General features: G+C 48.8%; 1 protein-coding gene across 1 annotated transcript in view; it reads right to left on the reverse strand.

Moving 5' to 3' along the window:
- LOC114050660 (protein FAM198A-like) overlaps positions 1-25,316 on the reverse strand; it is a 60,954-nt gene that overhangs the window by 7,513 nt on the left and 28,125 nt on the right. The window contains exon 2 of the mRNA XM_027872516.1: positions 8,541-9,875. Coding sequence (XP_027728317.1) covers positions 8,541-9,875 — 1,335 coding nt within the window. The remainder of the gene's footprint in view (positions 1-8,540; positions 9,876-25,316) is intronic.

Below are 25,316 nucleotides of genomic sequence, written 5' to 3' on the forward strand. Positions count from 1 at the left end.
CCTCTCCTTTCCTCCTCTCTGTCTCTCCTCCCTCTCTTTCTTTCTTTTTCTTTCTTTTATTCTTGCTATCTCTGGTTCTGTGACTTTCTTGCTTCATTTTCCATCTCTCTCCCTCTTTCTCTCCCTCCTCTCTCTTCTTCTCTCTCCCTCCCTCTTCCTTTCCCACCAACATTTGCTGATATTTCTCTGCTCTTCACTATTATTTGCACATATGGGCCACAGGCCACTTATTTATAGAGGGGAAAAAAGGGATTTTTGTCCCACAAGTGGTATGTGACACCTCACTTTTTGAAAGCCAGGTTTACTTTGGAAGTCTGAGCATGCACAAAAAGCAGTCACTCAATGGCTTCTTCTGCTCTGGTGTCTGGTTTTTTCTTTGCCCTGCCCTCCTCCACTCTTCCCAGCAGAGCATTGCAACTGCCAAAAAGAACCCAGTCCAACTATTTTCCTAATGATTTATTTTCCAGCTTAATATACACCCCTTCTAGGTTTGCTTGAGTTTCCATTTTCTTGAATGATGAATTCCTGGGTCAGAGTGGACTCTGTGCAAGTGGGAAGTGGCCTGGGTCAGCCATGTTACCCATCCAAGCCTCAGTTTCCTCAACTGTATAATATAGGAAGTTGGACCTTTTGAGTTCTAAATCCTATGACTTATGGGAGCTATGCAAAGATCTGGGCCAACTAAGAGAGAAGAGTCACCAGCACAGAATACTCTTCCTCCTTTCCCTTTCCACCTTCCTCCAACCTTGGATTATTCAGACTCCATCTGGGTCTGGCAGGCAGGAAGAGCAACATGGCTACACACAGCACTGAGGTGGCAGTCACCAACCGCAATCCCTCCAATAAGATAGAGGACCACTAGGCCTTACCATCTGCCCTCCAGACTCTCAACACTGCCAACTGCCCTGCCACTGATACTGTCTATGTCCGTGTCCATGATTATGTCCATGATTTTATGTGCTATCTTCCAAAATAAGATCATGAGTTTATTAAGAACAGGACTATCTCTCTTTTCCTATTGCATTCTCAACGCTTGGCATACACTAAGAGCTTAATAAAAATTTTTTTCATTCATTCACCATGAACAAGTCACTTCATGCTTCTAGATCTCAATTTTCTCCTCTGTAAAACAGAGAAATAAATGAATACATAAACATATGGTGTGTATGGCAAGCAGACTAGAGGATCCTCTGAGGACATAAGTCCACTCTAACTCCTGTGAGGTCTTGATTATGCAAGGCACTGCAGCCTGGCAAAGAACCACAGGACTCTGCAGAATATCCTACAGATAGCATCTGTACAGTACTTTAAGGTCTACAAAATGCTTTGCAAATATTTTCTCATTTAATCCTTGCAACACTGGGAGGCAGGTGCTATTATTATCCTCATTTTACAAATGAGGAAACTGAGGCTAGAGAGGGATGAAGTGATTTGACCAAGGTCCCCATGTCCGAGGCAGGATTTCAACCCTGGTCCCCGCTAGTGCTCAGAAGACTTTGACTCATATACCAAGTCATCTTTATTATTTGTATGACCTCTGGCAAGTCACTGCACTTTTTTTGAGCCTCAGTTTCCTATCTGTAAAATGTTGGATGAAATGGCCTCTATGGCCTTTCCCTGGCTTCCCCCATGCCTGGACTGCTCTACCCCCTTATCTCCACCCCCAGCTTCCTTCAAATCCCAGCTAAATCCCCGTCTCTGCCAGAAGCAATTATCTCCAGTTTATCCCATAAATACCTTGTTGGGGCATAGTTGTTTGCACGATGTTTCCCCCCCTTAGACTGTGAGCTCCTAGAGAGTAGGGACTGAGGTGGTTTGTTTGTTCATTTTGTTTTTGCCTTTCTCTTTCTCTCCAGAGCTTCGAATAGTGCCTGGCACATAGTAGGCACTTTATAAATGTTTGTTGACTGACTGATCCCCAGATTCTAAATCTATGATCCCAATTCGGTTCAATTCCACAAGCATCGGCTAAGCACTTAATATACGCCATCCCCTCATGCTTGGTGGTGGGGACGCAAAGACGAGATGAAACAGAAATAGTTTCTGTCCTTAGAGGGACTTACATTCTCCTGGGAGAGGTAAGGAAGCAATATACACTCAGATCAGTAAAAGAAAAATTTTGTTGCCGTTGTTCAGCCGTGTCTGAATCTTCGTGACCCCATCTGGGGTTTTCTCAGCAAAGATACTGGAGTGATTTGTCATTTCGTTCTCCAGCTCATTTGACAGATGAGGAAACTGAGGCAAACTGGAAGGGGTGAGGGGAGAAAATCATTAACTTGAAGGAATTGGGAGAGACCTCGCCCAGGGTTCCATTCAGTAGTGGGACTCTTTACTCTCCTGGAGTTTTTTCCTGCTGGAGCTGTGCTCAGTTTTGCTGAATGCAAACTTTCCCCCTATCTCAGACTCAGAGACTCAGAGATCCTGCTGAGCAGGCAGATGACCAAAGCATCAAGTTTTCCTCCCACCCCATCTCTTCCCTTCCTGACTCACCCCTAGCAGGGAGCACCCTATGATCTTCCATTCTTGCAAAGTTATTTTTGGCTGTGGAGAGAGAGAGAGAGAGAGAGAGAGAGAGAGAGAGAGAGAGAGAGAGAGGGAGGGAGAGAGGAAGAAAGAGTCTTGGGGCAGCAGGGAGTATTGGGAGGGAGTCAAACACTCTTCATCTCTCCCCTTTCTTTCCCAGTCAAAGGAGGAAATCATCAGCAGTGCCGTCTGACTCTAGATTTCTATTTGTCTCCCTAGAAGAACTCTGAGTCCGCTATTGGCATTGGGAGCAGGTTAGACTAAGGAGGAAAAAGCCACCTTGACCTAGAGCAGTGTGGACTGATTCACCCTTCTGGATCTCTGCTCTAGGAACTAATGAAGGGAAAATTTGCCTAGCCAGGCCCAAGGAAATTGCTTGAAAAAGAGAGAGAAGGCAGCGCTGTGTAGAGAAAAGATCAACATTCATTGTTAAGCTCCTACTATGTACCAGATACTGTGCTAAACACTGGATGTGAAGTCAAAGGATCTGGGTTCATTCTGTCCTTTACTGGCCATGTGACCTTGGGCAAGTCACTTAACCACTTTTAGCCTCAGTTTTCCCAATCTGCCAAACAGATTGGGAAACAGATTATAACAGAAATTATAATAATACCTACTCCACAGAGCTACTAAGAGACACGTAAGATCATGCAGTGGCTAGAGCACCTGGCTTGAAGTCAGGAAGACTCATCTTCCTGAGTTCAAATCCAGCTTCAGACACTTCCTAGCTTGTGTGACCCTGGACAAGTCACTTCACCCTGTCTGCCTCAGTTTCCTCATCTGTAAAATGAGCTGGCGAAGGAAATGGCGAACCCCTCCAGTATCTTTGCCAAGAAAACCCCAAATGGGGTCACAACTGATATTACCCAACAACAACAAAGGGCGTGCAAAACAACATGTCAGCTGTTTAAATTCATAGGATCAGAAATTTAGAGCGAGAAGGGTCACTTAGCCTAACCCCCTCATTTTTAGATATAAGGAAACTGAGGCACAGAGAGGCTGATTTGCCCAAGGTCACATGGGTGGCAGAGCTGGTATTCATATGCAGGTCCCTGGGGAGGGAGATTAAACAGAGCTGAGACTTTTTTCCCTTTAGGACAATTAAGCATTTATACGATCACATTTTTATGCATACAAACTGCTTTTCCCAGGATGCACGGTGGAAGGAGACAGGAAAGCTCCCACTCACTGGCAAGAGCTAAATCCTTCCAGCGCTGGCGTGCTTGGGGATTCTTCCTCCGCAGCCGCGGCCGAAGGAGAGATGAGCCCATCCCCTGACCAAGGCGCATTTGCTCTCTACCCACGTTCTCCTTCTTTGGATTGGTCAGCCCCTTGGAGCCCTGGAGCACTATGGAACTAGGCTCAAAGGTCTCTTTTTGAAATTTCATACTCTTTTTTTTTTTTGGCTGTGGTTATTTCCTCAAAGTGTTCCCAGACTCTGGGTCCACCCGCTTCTCCTGCTGCTGATAGAGATTAATGGCAATCTTCCGCCCCAGGCCATAATGAGAACATGCGTTTTAATCGAGCACCTTTCATTTTATGTGCTGGTTAGGTTTTTCCAGTTCCTGTATCCCTGGGTGGGTAAACATGGCCGCGGCTGCCTTGTAAAGCGTCTCTTTTTCTCGACGGGCTCCAATAATAAATCACCTGTCTCAGTGGGGAACATGGTCATAATCTCCCAAACACCAGGCTATGATTTTCTAGGCAGAAGACTAAGCATCCTTAATCTGAATGAGGGGAATAGAGAAGATGAATCCTGTTTAGAAAAGACTGATTTCCAGCCGCGGAACATGAGCCAAACAGGCAAGACAGCAGAAAGATTCCATTTTTCTATCTCTGAACGGAGGCATCGTAAGTCTCCAGAGGTGGCTCTCCTTTCTACATGGCTGAGACCGAAAACTCTGTCCATGGGCAGCCAAGCATGAAATTGACTCAATCTCCAATTTTAATGCTTTCCCCCAGGCTAGGCTGCTTCCCATAATGCCCTCTAATGACCAAGAGAGGCCGCTGCAAGTGCCCTCCCTTTTTTCTTATATCGCCAGGGTCAGCCTGACAAAGTTACATGAGAGGCAGCAGGAAATGTCACAGGAAGACCTGAGTTCCAGTCCCAGCGCTGACACTTATTGGTGTATACTCCAGACAAGTTATCTGAACTCTCAGTGCCCTCAGGCAACTCCTTAAGACGAGAAGTGGCAGAGAAGACGTTGACCTGCACGGGCAAAGGGATTTTCCCTTCCTTACACCAATGGAATCCCAGGTCCAGGACCTATTCCTACATACATGGAGCACTTGACAGTCTTCAGAGCACTACACAAACACTATCTCATTTGACCCTCCCAAAAATCTCAAGGGGGAAGCAAAGTATGTATCATTGGACAGATGAGGAAACTGAGGCTCACTGATATGCCAAAGGTCACACAACCAGCTGTGGAGCTCCAGGCTTTCCAGGCCCTAGCCTGATGACCTGTCCACTAAGCCACATTAAGAGTTCCATGGAATTGGCTGACCAAGTTGCCAGACCAGAATCTCTAAAACAGCATAATTATGGAATAATGAATAGAACGTTGGACTCAAATCCAGAATCACTTGAGTTCAAACCCTGTCTCTGACACTAGCTACATGTGAACCACTTAACACCTCTAGGCCTCAGTCTACTTATCCCCTAAAATGGGTCAATAATATCATGCCTACTTGTCAGGGTTGTTGTGAGGTCCAAATGAAATAATATATGTAGGTGAATTTGCAAACTTCCCATTGCTATAGGAATGTCTCAAGCTACTTATAATCTAAATGGGAATGAGAGAGAAGGGGGGTCTCTGAGGCATGCTAATACGGGAGGGGTTACCCCTAAGACAGTGAGCAAACCCTCAAGCATTAGCCCTGGCCCCAGACCGAGTTATATCCTGGAAAGTCACCTGATGAGGTCAGGTCCTCATGTACTAAACTGGATCTGCCGTCCTGCTGTCTTCTCACGGGTGAGGGTTAGACCATTACCGTCAGATGTGATAAATAATGATGATGCTTACTGTTCCCTAAAGATGCTGTGAGCTTTCTGACCTGCTGCTGAATCACAGTGTCTCAGACCTGGATGGGCAGCCTTGGGCAGAGTGGCTCGACTTGGAGTCAGGAAGACTCGAGCCTTCCTGACTCAGACACTTACTAGCCGTGTGACCCTGGGGAAATTAACTCCCCCGGGCCTTGGCTTACTCATCTGTAAAATGAGGAGGTTAAATTCCGTGGCCTCTAGGGTCGCTTCCAGCCCTAATCTAGCATCCTATGATTTCTTAGAGTTCAGTCCAGTCCAGGGAATCTTTTTTTTGGGGAGGGGGCAGAGTTAAGTGACTTGCCCAGGGTCAAGATTCAAACTCAGGTCCTCCTGACTCCCAGTGCTCTACCCACTGCACCATCCAGCTGCCCCTAGTCCAGGGATTCTTAAACTGGTGTAGGTGAACTTAAAAAAATTTTTTTAAACTATTTCCTTATTATTGATTTCCTTTGTAATTATATGTAACTTATTTCATTAATTTAAAACTAGGATTCTGAGAAGACGTCTGCAGGCCTCCTCGGATTGCCTGAGGGGCCCATGACACCCTTGGCATAACACAAAAAGGATTAAACCCCCTGGTCTAGGCTAACCAGCACCTTTGAGAAGAAAAAACTCAATGATGAGCAGTCTCCCATCACAGACCTCCCGAGGCAGTCCGTCCCACGTTGGGAGAGCTAATTGCTAACAAGTTTCCCCTGATATTATGCCTAAATCTGCCTCCTGGCAAAGCCCACCCATTGCTTTTCATTTGGGCAACCTGGAGCCGAGGAGAGCAGGCTAATGTCTTTCACAGGACAGCCCTTCACGCGATTTTGAGACAGCTGCCCCGCCCACGCCCAGCCCCCGCCAAATTTTCTTTCACCAGGCTCAAGGTCCCCACTTCTCAGCTGCAGAGTTGGAAGGGACCCCACAGGCCACCTAGTCTGGGCCTTTCATTTAGGAGATGAGGAGACTGAAGCCCAGAGGGGTTGTGACTTGTCCAAGGTCACACAGGTACTGAGAGGATTTGAACCTCAGCCGTCTGACTCCTCCCAGAGTTCTCTCACCATCCTGGCCACCATCTCACAGATGTTCTCCCGCTCATCTAGGGCCTTCCTTACCCCTCCACAATCTGGCTCCCACCTACCCTTTCAGTCTTATTTCAAACCATTCCCCTTCCTGAAAACTCTCCCTGTCAGCCATTCTGCATTCACACCATCCTACCTCCCACTTCCACAGCCTGGGAGTCAGTCCCCACATGGTCAGAATACATTCTTCCTCGCCATCCATCCTTCTCGGAATCGCTGCCTTCTGTCAAGTCATGGCTCAGGCACCACCCTCCTGGACAAGATCCTCTCTGATTCCCCTGGTTGTTAATACTCCCTCCCCCCTAAAAATTCCTTCGTATTAACTTACCTATGTATACATTGACTCCTTGCCAGGAAATATGGCATGTTCCCAACTCTCCAAGCTGAAAACTGCCATCAGACTTTTGGGATACCCTATCCAAGCTCCATGAAAGCATGGACTGTTTTCTTTTAAGCTCTGTATCTTTGGCACAGAAGTGGTGCTTAATAAATGCTTATTGAGTGAATTACTCAACCATTGTTAGATAAGGTACCGCAGATATAAGGAAATACCCCCTAGGGTTGTTGTGAGGCTCAGTTATAATGTGTTTTCAAACTTCAAAGAGTTATAGAAGTAACTGAGGATATATTCATATGTCCAGCTGCTTCTGGTCTAAATGGGGAGGAGAGAGAATGGGCTGTCTAGGAGGCATGCCAGCAAGCCAGGGGAAAGGACATTGGGACTATTGGCTTCCTCCTTGAGGATGCTAGGGATGCCGTGCAGGACAGTGCTGGGGCTGGGGCCGCCATGTCACACAGTTGATTTATGAGGGCTTGACTGATACAGGGTCAATATGGCGGCTCGTGTTGGGTCCTCCTGTGCCTTCAGGACCCTTGTGCTCCTCCACTACAAAGCCAACACACAGCAGAGATGTCTTACACTCAGCTGCAGAAGGAGGGGGGAAGCTACAGCTGGGGTGACAGTGGGGACTTAAGAAGAGGGGGTAGTGCCCAGAACACATCCATGAGGTGAGCAAGCAATGCTATCCAAAGAGAACTGAGCACCTCCCTCAACAGACAAAAGGCTTTTTATACAGAAACCCTTTGGGTATGCTCCGAGATGCTTCTGCAGGATGCATACAGTTTATCCTACCTCTTGCCAAAGCCCTGTTTTTGATTTCCTCTCCAGGGAAACCAATCTTGTGCCAGCCTTGCCCCTGGGTTTTCGAGGAAGGATGGAGCTGTCCAATGCAAGAGCATTTTGCTTGATGGGTAGGGAGAGAAGCAGGAAAGAGGTGGCAGGAGCCCAGGTCTGAGTCCCTGGCACAGGCTGCCTGCAGAGCCCTGTTTGGAGAGCTGCTCATTCTGTAAGCAGACAGCCTCAGGGGTGTAGGAAGTCTGCCACCGTGGCTAGAGGAAGGGGACACTGGGGTTTTGTTCAGAACAGAGAGATGCAGTGTGTATTTCCACCTATGACTGGGCCCCGGGGCTGAGAGACTGAAAAGGAAGACCCTGGCGGCCGTTGACTGGTAGGCCTCCATGGGCGTCCATCCATCTTGGTCCTCCTCTCCCCTCCCCATTCTCCCTTGCTCTGGAGATCCTGCTCCTGGGAAAAGCTGCTAATGGATGTTATCTCCCCATTAGACTGTGAGCTCCCAGAGGGCAGCGAGCTTTTTTTTGGCCTTTCTTTTCCCATCTCGATCTCTGCTTCCTTCCCACATCCATTCCCAGCTTCCTTCTCCCACCCCGTGCCCCGAATGGGTCTTAGGAAAAGGCAGACTGGTCACTGTTCCCCCCAGGCAGACCCCTTCCTTAGCAGCCGCTCCTGGAGAAGCAGAGGTCCGTGAATACCTGCCAGCAATAAGCAAACCAGTCAATGACCGATCATCCTTCTGTCTCTCCTCCCCCGCAAACATTCCACCTACCTGTAGGAGGAAATCGAAGAGGGCTAGCTGGGCCCACTCAGTATGGCGGACGCCCAGGCAGGGGGCCTCCCCCAGCATAGCCCCGGAGCCGGCCATGCCGCACCGGAGCCGGAGCAGGGCCTGGTACTGCAGCCATCCCAGGGCAAAGGAATTCTGATCATGGTTACTGTCGTTCAGGTGCCAGATGTCCGGGGCCCACCAGACCACGGGACGGGGCTCTCCCCTAGTGAAGCGGTAGGGCAGCAGGGGGCTGTGAAAATGTCGGGCCACCACGGGCAAACTGCGGTATAGGCCCAGCACCCGGTCCAGGTGGAAGGCAAGGACCTCATAGAGGTCCCTGGGCCGTTTGATCAGCCCACAGAGCCCCTCGGAGCACAGCTGACCCAGGTCAGGGGATCGGGCATTCTGGACCTCCTCCACAGAGAAGCCGACTCGGAGGACCTGCCCGTGCCCGGGGACCCTCGCTCTGCCGGTCACCTGTCCACGGGCCAGCAGCCTCATTTTCCACACATCATCTGCCGTGAACCACGGTGGGATTTCACCTGCCTCTGCATGGCCCTCAGCCGTCCCAGCATCGCACCACATAGAGCCCTGAAGCTCTTCCACAGAGCCTGGCCACGAGCTAGCTGTCCGGCCCTGGGCCCCCAGACCCCAGGCCTCCTTCCCAGCCCCAGCTGCCTGAACGTCTGGGTCATGCAGGGTGGGCCTACCCTGACCGGGTCTGGAGTCCTCAAGGCGGGAAGTGACGGCGGGTCCTTCCAGATGGGCACCAGGAGGGACTTCCTTGATTGGCAGCTCTGGGAGGTGGTCATCACGCCAGACACGTCTCAAAGCCAAAGGGCCCTTGGCTTTCTGGCCCCTGGCATCCTTCCTCCCCAGAAGAATGTTCCTGGCCATGTCCAGGTGACTCTGGGCACCAGAGTCTCTCAGAATGGTGGTGCCACCGTCACCACCAGTGTCCCTCTTGGCCCGGCCCAGGTATCTGCTGGACTTGCCAGGATGGGGACGACCGTGGCCTACTCTACCTCTGGAGCCTCGATCGCCCTTGCAGACCAAGCTGGAGTTCTTCAGGGAGGCCCATCCTTCCCAGGGTCCCACAGGGGCCAGCTTTAGACCTTGACTGGAGCTCAGAGCCTCTGGCCTTCCCAAAGGAATAGTCTCCATCGCCCTGAGGGGTCGGCCAGCCCGGTGAGGAGACTCGACAGGACCCCCAGGGTCACGGGCTGGGAGGCCTGGGGAGAAGCTGGTGAGGGCAGCCACGGACAGGGCCAGGAAGAAGCAAAAGCCGGTGACGGGGAGTCTCTTCCCACGCAGCCTTCTCCAGAGCCAGGAAGCCTAGGAAGGCAGAGGCAGAGAGAGAAGTCTTCAGAAGAGCGACTTGAGTCTTGGAGCACAGGCCAAGGAGGCCTGGCTGGCCCTGAGCTCAAGGACAACAGGGATCAAGGACTCCAAGATCTTGGGCTGGGGGTCATCCAGTCCAACCCCTCCTTTTACAGATGAGGAAGCTGAGGCCCAGAGGGGCAATGAGCTCCCTAAGGTCCCATATGGTAGAGTAGGGATTTTTAACAATCAGCATTTATTAGGCACCCATTGTGTCAGGAACTATGCTTGGTGCTTGGACAAAAAGACAGAAATGAAATAGGCCCTGCCCTCAAACAGCTTATAGTCTAACAGCTAGTCCCAACTCCCTCCAGGGACCAATCACAGAGTACTATTGACCCACACCGCCATTTGGATCTCTGAGGTAGTTCAATCTCAGCCATGGGAGACTGGCATGATAGAGTGGGCCCAAAGCTGGGGTTACAGTCTGAGCTTCTGCGGATGGACTCACAGCGTGGTTTGAAGCAAACTTGTTTTGCTTTATTGTTCTTGGGGGTTTTGTGTGTTTTCTTTTGCAACACGGCTAATACGGAAATAACTTTGTCGTGACTTCACAGGGATAATTGAGATTTCACTTGTCTTCTTGGGGGGTTGGGGAGGGGCTGGCGGGAGGAAGAGAATCTGGAACTCAGGATTTTAAAAATGAATAGTAAAAAATTTAAATGTAATTGAGAAATATTTAAAGAAATAACATGTAATTTTACATATCTATATCTTTTTTTAAGAATCCAAGGTTCTGGGTTCAAATTCTAGGCCTGTTGCATACTTTCTTTGCGACCTTGGGGTGGTGATGATGATGGTAATGCTGGTGCTAGCTAGAATTCATATAGCGATTCAAGGTTTGAAATGTGTTTGGCATATGTCTTCTCGTCTGAGCCTCAAAACGGCCCTGGGAGGTAGGGGCATGATCATCCCCATTTTACAGATGAGGAAACTGAGGCTGAAAGCCATTAAATGGCTTGCTCAGTCATATAGTCAGTACGTGTCTGAGATAGGATTTGAACTTGGGTCTTCCTGACTCCAATTAGGAAAGACATGACTAGTACAGGTCACACAAATTTCAGAAAACAACTTTAACCCATAAAATGGCCTGATGAGCTGGGCCGACAGTCAGGTTGGGCAGCCAAGGCAGGCAAACTTCTCACGGTTTGTCTCGGGGAAACAAGGCTAGAAACCAGGTGTCACTTCCCCGACCTCCAGAGCCTTCCTCCTCGGTCACCCTCCCCATCAGCGCCCCCTCCCGCGTCTCCATTCTGTCTCCCAGCCTTTTGGACCGCAGCCTCACCAGCATCCACATCCTGTGGCTGTATCCAGGAAGGCCTGAATCTTCTCATCCCTTCCCAGAACAATCCGCCCGCAGAGCCCTAACAGGGGCCCACCAAGCCTCATTTGTGGCTTCTGGAGAAGCCCAGGCACATTCCCCTTTCTTGGCTAATCAAACCGCGAGTCAGAGGAGATTGCAAGTGAAGCCGAAAGGCATTTGTCAGCATTTCCCTGAAAAATGCATCCAGTGTCCTGCCTGGCCTTCCTTTCTCTGCCCAGCCCCCGCCCAGCCCCATCCAGGCTCCCAGGCTTCTGAGCCTTAACGTCCTCCACACCCATGACTGGCAGAGAGGCAGAGAAGGGGCCTCTTGGGTCACGTGGGTCTGAGCCTCAGTTTCTCCAACATAAAACAGGGGCAACATCACCAGGTTCATCTGCCAAGTTGCCACCTCCTCCACGTGGCCTTCCTCGATTCCTGTGCCCCGCCCCACCCAGCCACAGTGGAAAACAATCTCTCCTAAACATTCCCTGGAGCGCGTTGTTATGCCTCGTATTGTATTACACACAACTGTATGACTATTTTCTCCTATAAAAGTTTCTAAAAGACAGTTTACCTGTCGTCATAGAGCTTAGGGTCCAGTGGAGGATGTGACACATAGCAAAGCTCTTTAATACAAAATAATATGGGGAAAATGCAGCAGAAGGTTGTAGGGCGTAGTATTTGAGGTCGGGTTGGGGGGAGGAGTCATTATTGATCGGAGATCAGGGAAGGCTTCCCAGAGGAGGTGAAGTGGCAATGGGGCTTTAAAAGACGCCACACCCTTAGGAGGCAGCCAGCCTAACCCCCCTCATTTTACAGATGAGGAAACCGAGGCCCACAGAGATGAAGTGACTTCATCCTAGGATCTTCAGATTGAAAGTCAGAAGGGACCTCAAAAGCCATCCAGTCTGACCCCCCCCCATCACTTTACAGATGAGGAAACCGAGGCCAACTTGTCTAAGGTGCATTAATAACCATAACTAGGAGGGGATTCTAACTCAGGCCCTCTGACTTCAGAGCCAGTGCTCTTTCCAGGGCCTCACGAAGTCTCCAGAATCACAGGAGGCAATTCTGAGTATGATGGGGGGAGGGGCAGAACGCGCGGGACGGCTCACTTGTGCATCTCGCAGCTAGCAGCAACGCTGGAAAGGTCTCCATGGCAACCGTGGGCCGCCGAACCGCCTTGTGGCACACGCACACCATTAAACAGAAACAAGCCTTCTCTATCAAAGAGAAATCTAGTTTGGCATTTTACAGCCCCGCCCAGCCCTGCAAAGCCCATCAATGTATCCCGGGCTGAGACAGAACCAGCCCGTCCAGTCCCTGCTGCCGGCATCGTTGAGCTGAATAAGGAGAGGGGAGAGTCAGGGAACAGGAGAGAGCAAGAAAGCCCAGTGCAGGTTTCAGAAGTCTCTGATGGCGCATTCACACACTCTCTCCTCCCTCTCCTTCCCTCTCTCTCCTCCCCCTCCTCCCCCATTCTTCTTCTTCTTCCTCTCTCTCTCTCTCTCTCTCTCTCTCTCTCTCCCTCTCTCCCTCTCTCCTCCTCCCCCTCATCCTCCTCCTCCTCCTCCTCCTTCTTCTTCTTGTTCTTCTCTCTCTTTCTCCCTCCTTCCCTCCCTCCCTTCTCTCCTTTCTTCTCTCCTCCCCCTCTTCTTCTTCTTCTTCCTCTCTCTCTCTCTCTCTCTCTCTCTCTCTCTCTCTCAATTTTAGGGAAAGCCTCTAAGACCCAAATCACAGCATGTGGAGTTGGCAGGGGCCTCTGAAGCCATTGAGCACTCTCTCTGCCATATTCCTGACCTGTGATCATCTAGCCTCAGACTGAAGACCTTCAGTGATGGGGAACTCACTAACCCACAGGCAGCCCATTCCATTTAGGTGACTCTAATGATGAAGAAGCTTGTCCTAGCGTCAAGCAAAAGCCTGTCTTCTCCCTTCAATTTCTACCCACTGCTCCTCATTCTGCCACCTTAGGTCAAGGGGCCCAAGCCTACTGCCCCTTCCACATAACCTTTCAAACACTTGAGGAGGCCGTCTTCTCATGCAGCCTTCTCCAGGCCACTCATCCCAGGTCCTTTGGCCCATCCTGCTCTGAAATCTCCCCATCCGCCCATGTCCTTCCTAAAATGCGGGGCCTCGAACTGGACTTGGCCTGGCAAGGTCAGAGGTCAGCAGAAAGATCATCTCCTTCTTGCTGAGCACTACAGACCATCACTGGGTTTGAGAGATGGAAGGGGCTGTGGCAACCACTGAACCCAACAAGTGGTCCCCAGGCCTCAGCTTGAATACCTCCAGTGATGGGGAGCTCACTAGCTTCAGAAGCAGTCATTCCAGTCTGGAATAGTGCTCATCATCCAGAAATGGAAATCAGTACCTGTTTCTGATGATGACAAGAACAGATTCTTAGTACCAGGACCTGTGTTCAAATCCGCCTCTGACACTCTCTGTTCAGGTAAATCACTGAATGTCCCTGAGCTGGTTTCTTCCTCTATAAAATAAGGGGATTGGACTAGACCAGGGGTTTTATAAATATCTTGATAATTGCAATTTAATGTGACTGATTTCCTTTGTGTCCTGTGAATTGTTTTATATATATATTATATATATATATATATATATATATTTAAAAAATTATCCTGAGGAGTCTGAGGCTTTACCAGACTGCCAAGGGGGTCCATGGCACTGCATGGTTAGGAACCCCTGGACTCAAGGTCTCGAGGTCCCTTCCGTATCTCAGTCTATGACTCTGTGACCTGGGAAACACGAAAAAGGAAACCTGGTTCGTGCAGGGGCCCCCAGCACGGAAAAGAGGTGGCCCCAATGCTGAGGTCCCTAGACTCACCTCTGCCTGGTTCCCTTACTAAGTCGCCCCGCTCCCACCAATCACTCAGCAAACATTTCCTACTATCTGTTAGACACCTACTATGTGTTAGACACTATGCTATAGAAGCCGGGGGTACAAAGACTCAAATGAAATATTCCCTGCCCTCAAGAAGACTGTACATGCGCACGCACATGTGTGTGTGCACACACACAGGTGAACGTGTGTATTTTGGACCACATCTACGTAAATTCACCGAAGTAGATATAACTAATAGTCTCAGAGACCAGCCTGGGGACAGTGAGGGGGTAAGTGATCTGCCCAGGGTCACACAGCCAGCGTGTGTCAGAGACCAGACTTGATCCCAGGTCTTTCTTCCCAATTCTGAGAACAGCTCCCTACCTCCAAACCACTTTTTACCACAGAACTCCTCAAATTGCCTTTTTTTGTAAAGGGAAAAAGGACTTTTCAGAGAGAACGGCCATGCGGCTCCCCAGCAAATGAGCCAGAGCAGCCGAGGTCCACGTGGCTGAGCACCGCGGGCCCTGAGCTGGGGCCACTGTCCCCAGCAGTGGTATTCAGAGGCCACCACACAAAGGCGTCAGGGCATGCCAGGAATTCCTGTCTTCTTGGAGGCAGACAGGAGGCCCTGGCAGCCCAGCCCAGCCCTAAGCCTCTTCACACAAAAAGGTTCTTTCCCCCAGAAACCCAAGACCCGCCCAGGATGGCTTAACAAACCTCCAAAGCCTCCCGAGCCCAGTGCAGACAGTATCTGATCACCCCAGGAGTCCAAGCATAAGTAGTGGCCAGGGGTCTCCCCATCTCACAGAAAGAAAAGAAGGAAAAAGAAGATCATAGGAACAGAGCGTTAGAGCAAGAAGGGACCACTGAGGCATTATAGTCCAATCGTCTCATTTTACAGGTGGGGAAACAGAGGCCTAGAAAGCTGATGTTACCCCCTAAACAACTCCCCTTGGGTCCCGAGAGAGGACTGAGCTCCACAGGGCCACTCCACAGGCTACTAGGACAGGACTTCACGGGGAATACTAGCTCACACTTCTCTCGGTGCTATGTAGGAGACAGAGCGGTATACTGGAGAGAGAACTAGGCTGGAAGTCAGGAAGATACAGCTTCAGCACCAGCTTCTGACCCATTCTGACTGTGTGCCCTGGACAAGGCGCCCTCTTTGTGCCCCCAGCAACTCTCTGGGTCCGTGAGCCTCAGAGAACATGCCAACCTCCACGTGCGGAGGGAGCTTCCTCACCTGGGAGTTCCTTACATCAGTGAAATCTCATGTCCAGTCCCTGTACCTATTCTTGTATTTTGTGCCAATTCTGCATGTGTTTGTACATGAACATGTGGTTTCCCCTAATAGATTGTAAGCTCTTTGAAGACAGGACTTCTACTTTTGCGTTTGCATTGATACAGGGAGGTTTTCCCCTACCTATGCTGATGAAATCACAGGCACAGGTGAATAAAAGGGAACGAGGAAGCGGTGGGGGACAGGGGAATGGTTGGTCCTGAAGAGGAAGTGAGAAAATGTGCTTCCCTCTCCTCTTTGCAGAGGTGGGGGACTATGGGTATGGAATACAGCATTCACTGCCAGGCAATGACAACATTGAAGCGTTGGTTAGTTTTGCTGAACCACTTTTCCGCCTCCCCTCTTTCTTCTTTGTTACAAAGGAGGATTGCTCTTTGGGTAGGGCAGGGGGGAGGGATATATTTGGAAACAAAGCAATGTCAAAACCAAGGGCATCAATTAAAAGATTAAAGAAAAAGAAAACATTTTTTAAAAATCCTCCTAATTCTTTAGTTCTTTACGCTTTATAGAATGCTTTCTTTACAATAACTCTGTGGGCTAGGTGGTGCAAGCATCATTATCATTTTATAAAGGGGGAAACCGAGGTTCAGAGAAACGGAATGACTTTCCCAGGGCCACACAGCTAGTAAGACTGGGAGCACAGATTTGTAGCCCTGGCTCTTCCTGCCTTGTCCCGCTGCCCCACCCCCACCTGCACCCCCACTCCCAAAGCCTGGCTCCGTCCCTGTGCCGTCAGCTCCAACATCTCTCTTGGAAAAACTCGTCCTTGCCTTTACCGGGTTTCTAAGAGACAGCTTGGAACTGAGGCTTCACAGGACGCAGGAAACCCTGCCCAGCTTTGCAGTGGAATGCATCCTGCAGATGGATGGCTTCTTGGAGCTGTCCAGGAGGCTGCCCTTGAAACCCATCCGTGTTTCCAACTAGATCCAAACAAATGCAACAGCTCATGTATTAAAAGTCCGCGGTGGGGTGGGGAGTGGGGGAGGGCTGTGTGGCGAGCTCCGACCTACGGATTACTTAGTCATTCTCAACAAATGATTATTACATGCCTACCCCGATGAGGCACGGCAGGGAAGATAAAATCATAGAAACATAAAATCTGAGAGCTGGAAGCAAAATTGCCGCCGCCTAGTCCAGTACATAAACAAAAGGCACCCCCACTATAACACCCTGAGCAATGATCATGGAGCCTCCAAGGTGAGGAACCCATGTGCCAAGCACTGTGCTAAGCGCTAGGGAGGCAAAGAGAGGCCAAAGCTTGGCCCCTGCCCTCAAGAGCATGCATTCTAGTGGAGCGACTATATTCAATAGCTAGGTATTTCTCCGAGATCTATACGATGTACATGGAATCTGAAGGAGCAAGGTATCACGCCCTGACAAGGCGTTCCACTCTGGAACAGCTCTGACCAAGCTTCCATTGACCTCGTTGTAACTCCGTTCTGCCCCTCAGGATTCTTGGGGTGCTCCTGAGAGGCAGACCTGGTTTTCTAGTGCTATAGCTTGAAAGCCCCATCGGGTACACTTCCCTCCATGATTATCAATTGATATCAATCAGTCAGCCAGACTGGACTTGGATTTAACTGGAAGTGTTTATCACAATCGTATGATTGATACGAAACATCTCTCACCCCAAAGTCTCCCACCAGTGCACAGAGTCCAGGGTCCAACTGTCCGTGTGGACTCTTTGTGCCTGGGCTGGGGTAGAGCCTTCCAAGCTCATAGTGGTCTGACCAGCCACAGCAGAGCACACTGTACCTGAATCCCACTGTGGGGATGTCATTTTGGTCCTCTTTGAGAATAAAGGACAACAGCCACACAGCCCAGGGGGAAACGGACTAGAGCGTAGGCAACATTCATTGCAAAGGGGTGACTCATAGTTTTCACAACATGTCACGTTTCATATGACAACACATCGGTTCTTTTGCTAGAATCCTCAAGATGTCCCTCCTAGGGTTTCTTAAAAGAACAAGCTTTTTGCTTGGTTGCTTGTAAAGCCTTGAATCTGCCTTTTCTTCCCATCTTATCTCTGGTTCCCTTTGCAGACAGTGCTATCCTGAAGATATGCAAACATACTGATAAAAAGTGTATATCCTTCAGTACTCTGAAGTTCAGCAGGTCCTCCTCCAGCCAAGAGGGTTGGAAGGAGCAGGGCATGAGAGACCCAGCGGCTGAGGTGCTCATTCCACCCCCTCCCCCATAAGGCAATTCCTTCTAAGGAATCCTGAAGGGACAGAATAAGTTACAATGAGATCAACTGAAGCTGGAGGCTTGCACCACGAAGCAGCTGGACACTTGAATCCCTAGGTTCCAAAATGGTTTGTCATTTTATAGACCCACAGGGGGAAACCAAATTTCAACAACCAACCTGAACATCCTTCCTGTGTACCATTACTCCCATTCAGTCAATGGTTTTCAGGGACATCTAAATTAATTGAGTTTTCCCACGTTTAGTCTAAAACCTTTGAGTGATTAATTCCACAGAGGAGTGTCTTCCCTTGCTTAAAACATCAAAGTACAGCACCTTAATATTTACTTTAAATGGGGGTGGGGGAGATTTGGTTGTTTGACTCCATCAGCTCCTACTCTTACAATTGGTCCCTAGTGATAGCCTACTGATATTCTATATAACGTGGCCACTCTCTGTAGATGTTCAGTACACACTTTCAGCTCCAAATAGGTCTCGGAAATTTCTTTTAGTTCTTTGCGCCTCAGTTCTCTCAAAAGTTTGATAACTCATCTTCACAAGTCCTTCAGATTATAAAGAAAATTCCATTTAGAACACCAGCACCTAAAGCCTTCAGGAAATATGTTTTACCATCCTAACGGGCCCTATGTTTTCTGTAACATGTTGGTCTTCATCTTTTTTTCCAATGTGCTCTGCTCTTGGGCTTGTACTCATTTAGCTGCATGTCCTTTCTACCCAGTGCATCATCTCTTGTCTCTTCAAGATCCTTCCATCTCCTCACCCTCCAGAAAAGGGATATTGAAATCTAAAACTAATGGAGGAATGAGGACATGCAGAAAAACTTGTTTCTTTTTTTTCCAAAAAGAAAAAAAGAAGGAAAATATAGTTCCAAGTTGGATCCACATCCTGGATTCTCAAAGACTTGTATCCCACTGGGGAAAAATAAATCAACTTTTTTCTTAAAAGAACAAACTTCTCTGATCATCTTTGCAGCTATGCTTGGTTTCCAACAACTGGAGGAATGTTGGCAGCTCTGTGAGCTACATAAGGAGAAAGGCTTCAAAATGGCAAGGAGGAGACTGGATGACCTGCTTTGCAGAGTTTCCCTAGGCACATTCTTGAAAAAGGATACACTAACAGATCAGACTGGCAAAATGCCGTCTGAATAGACATAGTTAATGAAATCTTTGCTTGGAAATGAAGGGAAGGGGAGAAAGGGAAGGTGACATTGACAAGTCTAGGCAATTGCTCAACAGATGGAGCAAAGTCTATTGTTTTTGCATCTAATGTGCATTCCAACTGAGCAGGAACTCCCAGAGCCACCCATTCCAACATTCTGCACACCATCTAGTCTTCTCTGCTGTGCTCCACCCAGCTCCGTGCTCAGTTCAACCTGCCGGACACTTACTAAAAAGACAATAATCATAATTATATGGCATTGCAAGGTTTATGAAGGTCTTTGTAAACATTATCTTGTTTTATCCTCTCATAGATAGACCCTGCCCTCAAGGACGTTCCATTCTGCTAAGGGATACATACCCCATGTATCTAGATGAGTCACTACTAGGCATTTCAAGGAAGGAGCAAGAATAAACAACTGGCAAAGTACAGAAAAAGCTGCCCAGAGCAGCTAGCCGTTAAGCTGGATTCCGAAAGGCAGAGGTGAGGAAGGAGGGCAAATGGTGTCTGCATATTGACAGAGGAGGTAGCTAAAATACCAAGTTAGGAGAATAGCTGGCGCCATTTGGGCTGAAATATAAAGTACTCAGAGTGGAATCACACGATATGACTAGAATAGTATGGTGGCCTCAGATTATGGAGGCTCTTAAGCACCAGGCTGAGGAATTTGTATTTTATCTTGAAAGTAATAGGGAGCCAGTGAAGATTTTGGAGCAGGGGAGGGTCATAGTTGGACCCGTGCCTTAGGAAGATTATTTTTACAGTTATGGAAGAAGGATTTGACGGGGGAGATGCTGGGACAGGGAGACCACCTTGGGAGCTATGGTAACAGTCCAGCCAAGAAGTGATGAGCCCTAGGCTAAGTGGAACAGTAGATGTAGATGCTGGCTATGTCACGGAGGCAGAAGAAACTGACTGAGAGTTGGGACGAGAGAAGGAAAGAGCCCGCCTCATTCCGAAGTTACAAAGCCCAGGAAAGTCTTCCTGCAGAAGGTGATCCCTGAGCTAAATCTTAAAAGAAGCTAAGGAAGGGAGGAGAGAGACGCGAGCATTTTAGGCATGGAGGACAGCTGGCAGATGCAAAAGTGTGCATCTTGTAGGAGGGACAGAGGATAGTGTGGCTGGATCATGGAGTGTGCAAGGGCTGTAAAGGTCTTCACAAATGGGATCTCACCTTCTCCTCACAGGGCTATAGTCCCTGCCCTCAAGGAGCGGAGTAAAGTCTTAAAAGAGGCATCCTTAACCTGGACTCCGTGAACTTGGTTTTATTTAAGTAGCTTGATAACTACATCTCAAACTAATTGGTTTCCTTTATAATTCCATGTTCTGTGCATTTAAACATTATTTTGGGAAGAGGTCTGTGGGTCATGAAGGATCCATGACACACCAAAAGGCTATGAATCCCTGGTTTGAGAAGATCAGAAAGATAGGAAGAGGGAAGATTGTGAAAGGACGGAAATGCTGAACAGATGAGTTTATCTTGGACTCTCCAGGGAACAGCGAGCCACTCAATTTATTGAGGGGGTCGGGGTGATGTGATCAGACCTGTACTTTGCAGTAGAAACAGAGAGATTTAAAGAGGAAAGAAAGGGAAGGGATGAATGTTGGGACCTTCTTGTGGAAAAGAAGGAAGGAGATAAAAATGGAGAACCCAGGAAGAATGTTAGCCTTGAGAGGAGAATGGTCATCTCTTCCACAGAGACTAGAGTGAGGAGGAAGAGAGGAAGGGGCAGATGGGGAGGTCAGGAAGCTCGGGTCGAATAATCTCAATTCTTTTTTAATTGCGAAGGAAACAAAGTCACCTGCTGACAGAATAGCCTGGGAGAGGAGAAAGGTACTTAGAATAGGTGCTTGGATGACTCATTGGGAGCCAATCAGGGAAGACTAAAAGGAAAGCCATGCAGTGAGAGCCTGGCTCACACACACACACACACACAGATTATATGTGTGTAAGTATATTTGTATGTGTGTATACAGATATTGCATCATATATGTATGCATATGTGTGCATACATATACATACGTGTGTGTATATAAACACCTTCAAGGGGAAGGATCGAGCAGATGGGGGAACCAGGAAAGGCTTGTGGAACCCAGGTCTTCCTGGTTCTGACGCCAGCTTTCTATTGGCTTCACCCTCACCCACTGCCGGTCATCTTCAATATGATTATTCCTGTTTCTCTTACACAGTGCTGCCATCTGCCCTTTTCCTCACCCTTTGCTGGTTTCCTTGTGAATGGCCACCTGTAGGCTGCTTGGTGAAGTCTGTCCAGACCCAGGCTGGCTTGGGGGTCTACAATGCCCTAGGAATTTGATGCTTTTTTATCCTACTTTCTAACTCACTTAAGGTTTGGACAAATTGGAACAAATGAGGAACCTTCTAAAAGGCTAGATAAAAATCACGTGTCACCATCCCGTGTGTGGCCTCGTTAACAACCCAAGGGCTTGCCATGGTTACTTCTGGGAAGTGAGGAGTAGGAGTCAGGGCTAGTGAAGTCACATGAGAGAACTAGCACCCCCAGTCCAGAGGGAGCTTTTAAGCAGAGAAAGTGTGTGGAGGGAGATCCCCAGAGCGAGGACGTCTGTGGTGCCCCCACATCTTGTTTGGCCCCAGCAAGGCTGGGCTCACCTCCCTCCCATCTGGGCAGGCGATCCAGGCGGCTTGTCGCCAAAACAACCTCAAGGCCAGGATCTCTTTCTCATCTATGCCTTTGTAGGGAGCCAGGCATTCCTTCCCTTTGCCATCATCATCATCCATTTCAAGCGTAAGAAAGAACTTCCCTCTCACTAACTCTGGCCAGGCTATCATTTGTTTTCATAAACATCAAGGAGAAAGGAGGAAAACATTTAACCAAAGAAAGAGGATGGTTGCTTACCAGCCCAGGGTTTGTCTTCCCAAGCCTCCTCCATCAGGCCCAGCTTAAACGGTTTTCATTTGGGGGCTGAGGCTCCCTCTGAAATAATAGCTCACATTTTTATGGCACTTCATAGATTCAAAGCACTTCCCTCCCCTCCAACAGTCTTGTCGGGAGGGAGGTAATACAGCGAGGTGGTACAATGGATAGAGTATTAAACTTGGAATCAGGAAAATCTAGATTCAAATCTAGCCACAGACACTTGCTAGCTGTGTGACTCTGAGCAAGTTAACCCCTATCTGCCTCAGTTTCCTCATCTGTAAAATGGGGATAACAGTACCTACCTCACAGGGTTGTTGTGAGAATCAAATGAGATAATATCGCAAACCTTCCAGTGCTCTGTGAACACTAGCTGTTATTATTATTATTATTATTAGTGTAACTACCATCGCTCCTATTTTATTGATGAGGAAACTAAGTCTTAGCAGTGTTCAACAACCTGACCGTGGTTATAGTGCTAGTAAAGATCTGAGCTAGGTATGGACATCAACCCTTCTAGTACAACTCATGGCTCAGGACTTCCATATTTAGCTACTGTCACGTAGTAAATTGGTGGAAGAAGCAGGAGATAGACCAAAGATTTACAAGGACTAGTCTCATAAATCATTTTCTTTAGCTGGCACCTCCCTACCCCTCCTCCCCTTAGCCCCCACTCCCACCTCAGGCTTCCCCTTGGAAATCTCAGAATTTGTTTTATTTTGTCCTCATCCAGATGTCCCCTAGTAATATCAGAATATGCAGCTCGTGTGCAAAGCCTTAGAGATGTAGGTAAAAAGGGTCTTCATCTCCTATGCAAGCACTCAAGCCAACAATACATACCGGATACAGGACAGCTTTTCACTACATGAAGAGAATGCAAAACAACATGAAGAACTCAGAGTAGCCGGAGCACGATAAAAAACAATTTGTCTCCCTTCAGTGAGCACCATCCACCTCCCAAGGATATACTGCAGTTAGTGCCTCCAGACATGTAGCTTTAGCCAGGGATCCAACATGAACCAGCTGAGCCAGATTAATGTACTTTCAATGGGAGTATTTATACCTCAGAAATTGACTTGATTTATTGATTTGCTGATTTTCTAGACTTAAGAAAGTGATGGAGAAAATGTTACTAATACAGATTAATTGTCAATTGTATTAGCTGTATCTTTTTAGGATAATTGGTTATTAAACATTTACTAGCTCATGCCTGAGCAATGCCCTGTAGATCATACTCACCTTGAAAGGGAAATAACCTTGTGGATGCAACAGAAAAAACCCACCACTCTCCTATGAGCTCCTCACGACGCCCAGGGACCATACTGCTTCCCAGATTTATAGTACCATCCTAAGGCCTAAGGTGCAGTTTCAGCTTTAATAAAAATGAGAAAAGCATGTTCTCTACTTTGCCAGCATGCTAAGTGCATCTGAAATGTGTTTTAGGCCCATCCTCAAAGTACTGAAGAATTCTTCTTGTTGTACAATTTGGCCATGAATCATGGACTACCCCATTCCCAACCGGGCACCCGGTGGGTAAAAAAAAATGCCCCAAGGAGAGCATCAGTAGGGTATAAGGTATCACCATTGGTCCACATAAGAAGTGGTGTAAACAAGATCATTGAGGGCACAGTAGGTTGGAAGAGAAGGTTGACCAGTCCTCTAGAGCAAGGGGTAACAAACAGACAGCCTGAGTGATGTTCTGGAGCCTGTAGAATGTCCAGAGACTCAAAGGAAGGCCCTTGGGGAGGACTTACAGCAAAGTATGGACGCAAAATGCAAAGCACAAGGCATGTGTGAGTTGAGATTTCCCCAGGGAGAGAGGTGCACATACCAATGAAATCACGGGTGCTTTGAGAGACTGGATGGTTCAGTGGAAGGAGCCCCAGCTTTGGAATGGGGGCCCAGGATTCAAATCCTGACTCTTTCACTATGTATGCAATATTGAGCAAGTCACTGAACTGCCTTGATTTCCTCATCTGTAAAATGAGAGGGTTGGCTTGATGTCCACGTGGGTCCCTCCCCATCCTCAGTCTAGGATCCTATGATCTCTGTGAGCCTGGAAGGTTAAGAAGGATTCTAAGAAAAATAGAGATGAGGCAAAAAAGACGTTCCATACCTGGGTAACCTGGCTTTGCCTGGGCCTCTCTGCAAATGGATCAGGTAATGACGCCTCTGGCCGTCACCTCAGAGGACTAGTAAGCTACAGCAAAGAAGACCAGTGAGTCTCCTCAGGTGACACTTTTTAAAAGCAGCTCTCCAGAGCCCCAGACCTGCTCCAATGACCAAACAGCCACCTCCTCTGTGCCTCCACTCAGCAGACACAATGGCTGGCAGATTTCTCCACCTCGTTCCCATAGAACAGGCCAGGGCAGAGATTGAGTTACAGAGAGAGTGTTGGGGGGGGGTGTCTCCCCAAGCCAAGCCAGGGGGAGTCTGATCCAAAAAGTGCCTTGAAAATTGGCCCTTGGGATTTTTCAAGCAAAGCCTTCCCTGGAAGCTAAAGATGGAGAAAGGAGATTGCCAACGCTGCTCTAAGTGAGTTTTCTCAAGCAGACTGTCTGGGTAGTGCAATGTCAAATAACTGTGGTAGACAGCCTGAGAGCTCAACGTTTAATGGAAACAATCAGGCAAATGGCCCGTCCCAATCAGGTGACCAGAGACAGAATAATGAAATAGAAACCCTGGTAGTGGGGCCCAGGAGGACTGGAACCACAAGGCCAAAATAGTGGCCTGGGCATGAAGGGAGGCTCCCTATCACGGAACTCAAAACCACTGTGAGCCTATGTGCCACGAAAAAGACTGATCAACCAGCTGGTCAAGTACTCTTTAAGCAGGTACAGAGCTGGGCGATGGGGATAAAAATGCAGAAAGTAAGGCAATCCTGATATCAATCTATCAGCCAAGAAGCTCCTAGGGTGGGCATGGGGGGAACTGTCCTGGGCCTGGAGATACAAAGGGAAGCAAGATGGGCCCTCCTGCCCTCAAGGAAATTCCATTCTAATTGGGGGAGAAAGCACGTCTACAGGAACGGGGATGAGGGAGAGGTTTGCTCTTCAGGGAAATCCCAGGGATGGCGAAGGGGAGGGACTGAGGGCAGCGGCAGGGCAAGAAGATGGACAGGAGCCAGTGGGGGGGGGGCCAGGATGGGTCTTGGTATGGGGAGCAGAATCCCAGCACCCCAGGCAGAAGCTGTAATAGCTAGAATACCAGGTAGGAGGTAGGGGTTGTAATGCAGGAGTAGGGCATGAAAGTAGCTGAGGACCCTGGAACCATGGCCAAAGACGGACCTACTGTCCAACAGGCCTCAGGAAATGCTTGGGAACCCTCAAAAGACAGGAAAGTAGGGTGGCTGGTGAAGGTGACTGGCAAGGGAGTGGGGTGGGGAAAAAGCGGCATGGGAGGCGAGTCAAGACAAGGCCAATCCTTTCTGCAAATTGTGACTTGAGGTTAAATCTTCCACCCACTGGATCTGGCACAGTAAGAAACTGTAGGCGGCCCCTGCTCAGTCTCTCGTACCTGCTAAGATCTGGGGAAGAGCCAGGAGGGTACACCTGACCCAACCCCACTCTGCCCCCAGCCCGAGGGCCCCTCTTCTCCAGGAGTGACTTACGTCCAGACCGGCCGTCCGGGGACTGGCTGCGGAAACCCCACTCGAGGCCCAGTGACTGCGGAAACCCCACTCGAGGCCCAGTG

Source organism: Vombatus ursinus, unplaced genomic scaffold (genome assembly GCF_900497805.2).
Source record: "Vombatus ursinus unplaced genomic scaffold, bare-nosed wombat genome assembly UNPS02014799.1, whole genome shotgun sequence".
Lineage (NCBI taxonomy): Eukaryota > Metazoa > Chordata > Mammalia > Diprotodontia > Vombatidae > Vombatus > Vombatus ursinus.